The 8,041-nt window shown below is 48.1% G+C and overlaps 1 protein-coding gene across 1 annotated transcript in view; it reads left to right on the top strand.

Moving 5' to 3' along the window:
- The first annotated feature begins 472 nt into the window (after positions 1-472).
- Positions 473-8,041, top strand: part of TTC9 (tetratricopeptide repeat domain 9) — a 35,476-nt gene continuing 27,907 nt past the window's right edge. The window contains exon 1 of the mRNA XM_086319989.1: positions 473-1,097. Coding sequence (XP_086176115.1) covers positions 668-1,097 — 430 coding nt within the window. The 5' untranslated portion in view covers positions 473-667. The remainder of the gene's footprint in view (positions 1,098-8,041) is intronic.

The following is an 8,041-nucleotide window of genomic DNA, read 5'->3' as shown; positions in this document are numbered from 1 at the left end:
CAATACATCCCTACACACACACACATTCACTCACAATACATCCCTACACACACACACATTCACTCACAATACATCCCTACACACACACACATTCACCTACAATACATCCCTACACATATACACACACACATATTCACTCACAATACATCCCTACACACACACACACACACACACACACACACACAGACACACACACACACCCTCCCCCATGCGTCTCTTTCAGACTAGGCGCGCCTCCGAGGGCTGGATTGAATGGGAAAGAAAGGGCTCGTCTTTGTCACTAATCCTCCCCTCCTTCAGGCGAGCCAAGCTTCTTCCGGGTCAGCGACAGTCCCCGCCAAGCCCCTCGGGCCCCCGACCCCCGGCACCTCTAGCCCCGGAGCGCGCCGGGGCCAGGTCGCCGCCAACCGCAGGTTGCGGGAGGGGAGGAGGGCGAGGCGGAGGGCGGGCGGCGCGGGAGTGGGGGAGGGAGGGCGGAGGGAAGGAGGGGAAGGCAATCCGAGGAGGAGGAGGAGAGAGCAGCCTCCCGCAGCTGGCGAGGAGAATGGGAGTGCGGGACGACGGACCGCCGCGGGGTGTCACGGCCGCGGCCGAGCTCTCCAGGCGCGGGGCCGGCGCCCGCCGCGTTTAAACCCGGGAGGGCGCGGCGGCGCCGGGCGGCGGCCGAATGGAGAGGAAGGGCTCGGCGGCCGGAGCCAAGGGGAACCCGAGTCCGCCCGCGGCCGGCGAGGCGCAGCGGCCCCAGCCGCCGCTGTGCGTCCCGGGCGGCGGCGGTGGCGGCGGCGGCGGCGGCGGCGGAGGGACCCCGGCGCGGGGCCAGGCTGGGGCGGCGGCCGAGCCCGCCGAGTTCATCCGGCGCGCGCACGAGTTCAAGAGCCAAGGGGCGCAGTGCTACAAGGATAAGAAATTCCGCGAAGCCATCGGCAAATACCACCGGGCGTTGCTGGAGCTGAAGGGGCTGCTGCCGGCCGCCGGGGAACGGGAACGGGACTCGCGCGGGGCCTCCCCGGCCGGGGCCCCCAACCCCGGTCGCCTCTCGGAGGAGCAGAGCAAGACGGTGGAAGCCATCGAGATCGACTGCTACAACAGCCTGGCAGGTGAGCTGCACCGCGCCGCGCCGCGCTCCCGGCCCCTCCTTGCTCTGCCCTCCCCGGCTCCAGCCCGGAGCTGGTCCCTATTCTCTGGCCTCGGTCCTCCGGTCACCGCGCCGCGCCCCGCTCTCCCTCGCGGGGACCGTGCTGCTCCGGGAAGGAAAGCCCAAGAGGGGGGGACGCTTTGGAAAAAGTGTGACTTTTAGGATTAAACCTTTTGAAACTCGTGGTCATCCCGCATTCCTCCCCCGCATCCTCGTAAATTTCGCCTATAAATAGCTGGAAGGACAGATGGGGACCCAGCCGGCCTGGCGGCGACTGCTGCTACTACTGCTCACCAGTGGACCCGGGTCCAAATGCGGGAAGCGGCACCCGGGGTGGGCCACCCGCACCCACCTCATGCCCGGTGGCTGCTGGCCTCGGGGATCGTTGACACCAGAGCTGGCCCTCACCTTCCCCCCAGCTGACCGCATCTCAGAGTCAAATCCTCGCCCGAGTCCCTTTGGCCCCAGTGGCAAAGGGCAGTTTGCTATGATGCTTTCAGCATCTCAAGCAAAATGGATTCCAAAATGCACTTTCTTCTCTCCGAGCTCTGCTGGGGCCTCGGTTGCCAGGTGAAGAGAGCAATCTCAAAGGGAAACTAGTTCAAGGTTGGGCTTGAGCTGTGCTACATTCTCGCCCCCCCACCCCGCCCCCCACTCCGTGTAGCACTGGTTCTCACACCAGCTGACTGCTAGGCTTTGAGGAAAAGGGAGTCCTTTTATTGGGATAAGAAATTCCCAAGTACACTTTGGAGATTAAGGTCAAAGTCGGGCATTTTTAAAAATTAACAGGAAATTTTAAAGTCTCTAAAAACGGAGGAGTCTGGGTCATTCCAGGGCCTTCCTGAGAGAAGGTGGAAGAGGTTGGCAGAGGCCTTATATTTGAAAAGCAGTCTTTGGTCTTCTCCCACCTCATCTGGTGGGATTTGGGAATGACCCACCTCCTCTAATCAAATTAAAGGCCCTCACTCCTGGTCCCTAACCCTTGAAGTTGCCCAAACTCTTTAGCTCTGGACACTTGGCGCAGAGTTAGGTGAGGAGAATGGGTGTGGCTGGAGATGGATTTGTCTGGAGGCCAGACAGTTGGGGGATGAAAAATATATGTGGATAATTGTGCTCTGTTTCTAAGTGCCAGTCCGCTCTGTTCCCTTGGATGTCTCTAGTGCCTGCCTATCTCTGCTTCCATAAGGCCATATCCAGGGTCATCTTAGAGCCAGGCACTTTGTAATTCGTTAAGTAGTTTACACACGTAAAGGATTAATAATAATAGTAGTAGTAGCGACGGTGGGGATGGTGCTGCTGATGGCAGTCCTACTGGTAACTGCAGCAGGTAAAGTAGTAGTAATATGGCATAGGTGTATTTCAGTCAATCACAAGGCACATCGTGATTCCCTTCCTTTCCTGCAAGTCTCTGGCATGTTCACTACTGCCTGATGAATGTAAAGGGCAGAGTGGCCATGGGTGGAGAAATCACTAATGTAGTGATTTCAGACTGGCAGTAGAGTCTTCTATTTAGTATTTTCCATGGGCATTCTAGGGTTGCCCCTCACCCCATGCTATTGGCTGCCAGCCTATGGATAGCACAGCCTACCTTCTACCCCAAAGTGGTTACATTTCCATGGTGAAACTGAAGCTGTGTCTTCCTTGGTCAGGCCAGCCCAGTGGGTGGGGCTAAGATCTGGACAGTTCCTCCACTTCCACGCCCACCCCCCCCCACACACACTCCTGGAAAACTTTAGTGGTGAGAGAATGGAAAGTAGCAACGGCAGATTTCCCCTTCTGCTGCTTGTTCCAGTGCTCACCACTTATTAATATTCATAATTTATGGATTGCAAAAGTAATGCATGCCTATCGAATGTATTTTCTTTTAGAAAATGCAAAATTACCTATGGTCACAGCAACCTAAAGAAATCCATTGTGATATATTTCCTTCCTCTATCTTTTTCTTTACTTAAATGTAAACTGTTTACAAAGTGAAGGACCTCCTGCGTCCTGTTTTTATGCCCAGTCGCCATTGTATCTATCAGAGCATTTTTTACACTTCACTGAAATCTTTTTGTGAAGATTATTTTCAAGGGCAACCTAAAAATTTTAAATACGTGTTTACAATGATCATTTGATGGAAAGAGGAAGAAATATGGTCCCTATTATTGTTGTTAAGACCAGAGCAATGCAGTGTGGCCTGTAAGATAATCTTTCCCCCTGTGCCTGATTGAAGGGAAGAGATAGCAACTGCAAGTTTGTTCTGGCAAAAAGGCAACTGGCCCTTCCATCCGGGCTGCAGTGCTGGCTGAGCAACCCAGTGGGCTCCAGGTAGGAACAGTCTGAAGATGTTGGTCCTCTCAAGAATCTGTCCTTCTACACAGCTGTGCATAGAGGAAGAGCTTTGGGGTTTAGAAGCAACATGGACTAGCTCAGAAATACCTGGAGGATTAGGCCATGTTGCTAAGGGCATCTCAACACCAAACAAAAACTGTTGTGAGGCTTCTGGAGGAAATCTAGGTTCAGGTGGTCCTTGTACTCTGCATGGAAGGCCCCAAGAGAACAGCAAGTGGGCAGTTAGAATCTGCTAAGAGATATTCACCGAAAAATCCATTTAGATGACTTGAAGTGACCATTTGAAGGGTATGCAGGCAATTTGCAAGGTGCCTATGGTTGTGGTCTGTTCTGGCTTAGAGTTTCTTTCTGATTAGTAGGGATCTGGCCAGTGGTGCAAGTCTTCTCGATTTGATTGTGCATGTCTTATTCTCTAAGAAATTCAAGGGAAAAGATAGGCAGCATCTTCTTCCTTCAGAATTTCTAATGATTTTGATACAATGATTAGAAAAGATATTCTGACCTGCCAGGGGAGATGTAGACATGTAATTCTTACCAAGGCTACAAAAGAGGCATATACTGGCCAACTGATCGACTCCCATTGACCTCGAACAAGACACAGGGCTCCCCTGGGGCCTTGGAATGGTCTGTGCAAAACCTCTTGAAGGACAGAGCCTTTTGTTTACATCTGTTCCTGTGGGATTGTGAGGGCCCCAGCTGGGATGTGATCAAAAGGTTGTAATGCATGACTTTGTGGGTATTTTCAAATGATGTTCAAGACTCAGATGCCCACAGTGGAGATGAGTGCTGGCAGGCCATGGCATTGAATCTGAAGGCTAGATGAGAGTCAGCTTAGGCCCCTATTCCTGGCACACCCTGTGGCTTTGTATAAGTCCCTACCACATTATTTTATATCCATCTTCCTATCCATTTAGAGCTATGTTTGGGAGGGGTTTTATTTGTTTTACCAAAGGACAGGTAATTTCTATTGAATTAAAAGTCCCAGGAGAGGGGAATGACACGGCCTAAATAAGTCACACCTGAAAAAGGCCTGGATGAGAGTCAGTTTTATCAGTACTTGTTTTATCTTCAAGCCATAGAACCAGAGCCAGGTACATAATTTGTGGGGCCCAATGGAAAATGAAAATGTGGGCTCCTTCTTCAAAAAGCAGAAGAAAATTGTCCTTAAAGGTCTTAAAAAATAAAGCTTTTCCCCTTTCATGATCTCTCTCGACATGGTGTTTTTATCTGCTATTTAATGTCATTATTAGAAAATGATAATTTTAAAGGATTGGCGTGAATTAGCCATTCATCTTTATAGTGTGCAGTGCCAGTTTTAAGTGGAAATACAAGAGCACTTAACTGGGATGTGAAATCACCTAAGTTCCACAGTTCACATTTTGCAGTTGGTACGTGCATATGTACTTTATTCCTGCTGGAACTGTGAAAATGCTGACAAAATGAACTCAACTGCTTTTATTTCACTTTTTATATGCATACTTTTTTTGTGCCCTCTTTACCAATCTTGCCTTTCTGATGAGTAAGGAAAGGAAAGGGAGCTATTCCTTACTCCCACCCAAATCTTTCCTTCTCTGTCATCATTTTCAGCCTAAGTGGTTGGCTAGCACAGGGAAGTAACTTAAGCAAGAAAGGATATGCTGGGGTTTTAGGTTATTTGTGTTTCGTAGAACACTGTTGCTTCCTTTCTGCATTTGAAGCAATTTCTGGGTTGAATGGAAAGCCTGGCCTCTTTGGGCTGTCAGTGTAGGTGCTTACTTGGTTATAGACCAAACACCCTTACCTTATGTTTGCTGAACTCCCCTTTTTTGGAACCACTGTATGCTTATGGGGCACTGTGAATGCTAGGTACTACATGGGGTTGCAAAGAGTGTTTGTGCCTCTCTTCTGATCATGTTCATGCTCCATTATCCCATTGGGCTTCACTTACAAAAGAAAGAAAGAAAGTGAAGGTGCTCAGTCTTTGCAACCCCGTGGACTGTAGCCCACCAGGCTTCTCCGTCCATGGGATTTTCCAGGCAAGAGTACCGGTGTGAATTGCCATTTCCTTCTCCGGGGGATCTTCCCGACCCGGGAATCAAACCCAGGTCTCTGGCATTGCAGGCAGACACTTTACCCTCTGAGACACCAGGGAAGCCTTCCAAAACATAGTTTCAAAGATAAAATAAGAATTTCAAGAAGTCAACAGCAGAGCATTAAATCAAATACAAGGAACTTCTGAACATGGGTCCTGTGTGACTGTACACTTGAAGCCACCCCACAATGGGACACCAGTAGATGATTGAGCACATGCATCTAAGGTGGACAAAACTAGATACAGACTCTGAGGCAGATTCTAAGACAAAAGGTACCTGACAGAAATCGGTGTGGGAACCAAAGGACTGAGCATGAAGATGGATAAATTAAGAATGCAAGAATCAGTTGTTAAAAGAAGAGGTCAAGAGCTAGAGACAAGCAGTAACCTGGTAACCAGAAGATGAGTTGTTGGGATAAGAACTGGCAAAGGAAGGGGAAAGAAGAGAGAGGTTTCATGTTAAGATGCTCAGCCAAGATCTTGCCATCTGGATGGGAGAGCTTGACCCGCCAAGCCATTGTTGACCCAAGGCTGGTCCTCGGGCAGCCCCTTGACCAATAAATCTTAAGCCTGTAAACATGACTTTGAAGATCATCTTCCAAGAAAGAATATGAGAATTTAAACTTGTAGAATGCTTTCAAGAAAAGAATATGCCAAATGTAGACTTCAGGCTGAGTTTCTGAAGTGGATTCTGAAGTTCCTTAGTTTCCCTACGAAACTAAGTAGTGAGTTGGATGGCTCATAGCCAGCGACTCTCTAGGACATCTGGAAGTAAGAGTCCCTATAGCCAAAATGCAGGGGAGTGCCCCATCCAAGTCACAGGGACTTGCTGCAGGGTGGACAGGAGGGCCAAGATGTAGAGCAGCCAGAAACTGTTCCCAGAGCTTCACAGGTTGGGAGTGACCTGTGAGATGGAACATTCTCTCCTGCCAGCTGTTTTCTTTCATCACCAGGTTGTACCTCCTGCATACAACTAGGATGAAAACACAGTGTTTCACCCAACCAACCAGCAATTTCCTAATTTCCAGATATTTGGCTTTGGGAAATCAGATGTCCATGCTGGGACCAGATTGTCACTAAGATGATACTGCGGTCCATTCCCAATCACATAGCAGCAGCCACGGCTCTAGCATGGACAATGTACCAGATATTAAAAAAGCCAAAGCTAAGGGAATTCCCTGGCTGTCCAGTGCTTAGTATGTGGTGTTCTCACTGCCAAGGACCAACGTTCCATCCCTGGTTGGGAAAGTAAGATTCTGCAAGCCATGCGGTATGAGATATGTGTGTCAGTGGGGAAGGTACTTTAAAAAAAAAAGGCCAAAGATAATACTACATATGATTAAAAGTGTTTATGGGCTTCCCATGTGGTGCTAGTGGTAAAAAATATGCCTGCCAATGCAGGAGATGAAAGAGACGTGGGTTTGACCCCTGTGTTGGGAGGATCCCCTGGAGGAGGGCATGACAACTCACTCCAGTATTCTTGCCTGGAGAATCCCATGGACAGAGAAGCTCTGGCAGACTACAGTCCGTATGGTCGCAAAGAGTAGGACATGACTGATGCCACTTAGCAGGCACATACAGTCTTCCTCATGGATTTCATATTGCCTTGAAATTATTATTAGGGTAAAGCTCATTATCTTCCTTTTATGCATACATACACATTTTCATATCAGCAACGAAATGATGCCATGTCTGGTAGGACTCAAAACCAACAGTTCCCAAATTTTATAATAAACTATACTGAAAAATTATAATATATATATATATCTGAATCACTTTGTCATATACCTGAAACTAACATAACATTTGTAAATCAACTATACTTCAATTTAAAAGAAAAAAGGAAGCAGATGTGATGTGTAGTGCCAAGGAGAGTTGACTTGAATCAGAAAAGTCTTGGGTTGAAATGTATCCAAGTGAAAAAAAAAAAAAGAAGAAATGTATCCAAGTGGACCTTCTCTTCTTGTTCAGCCAAAAGGAGTTTAAAACAGCACTCAAATTACAGACAACATTACACAGAGGAAGACTGTGGAGCAAAGGTTTCCCTTCCACAGTGTGTCCATGTGTAAAAAATGAAAGTGCTAAGGAAGTGCTAACTAGCTAGCTTGAGTGTTATGTAAAATCAGAATTATGATTTCAGATTTGGATATGACCCTTACTGTGGTGTGTGAATTTCCTTGTCAACATCACCACCTTGTCATCAACATGAGCTTAGACACTTCCAAAAATAGGGATACTCACCACTACCTAAAGTGACTTATTTAGCAACCACCACCACAAAACAACAGCTACAATGATGATGACAGTCACAACGATGGCAGTAGAGACTACCGTGACGGGCCCAGTTTCTGGCATCCAGTAGATTTTCCATGAATGTGTTTGAAAGGAATGAAAATGCTCATCCCAGCATTTGTCTCATATTAAGGATCCAAGAAATTCAATCCTTAATATTAATTAATATTAATTGAGCAACTAATAGGCGCTAGACCCTGGGCTTGAGA

The sequence above is a fragment of the Bos grunniens genome, chromosome 10 (genome assembly GCF_055505025.1).
Source record: "Bos grunniens cultivar Pamir isolate PY7600 chromosome 10, Bosgru_T2T1.0, whole genome shotgun sequence".
Lineage (NCBI taxonomy): Eukaryota > Metazoa > Chordata > Mammalia > Artiodactyla > Bovidae > Bos > Bos grunniens.
Note: the sequence above shows the minus strand (reverse complement) of the source record. Positions and strands in the feature narration are given on the sequence as shown.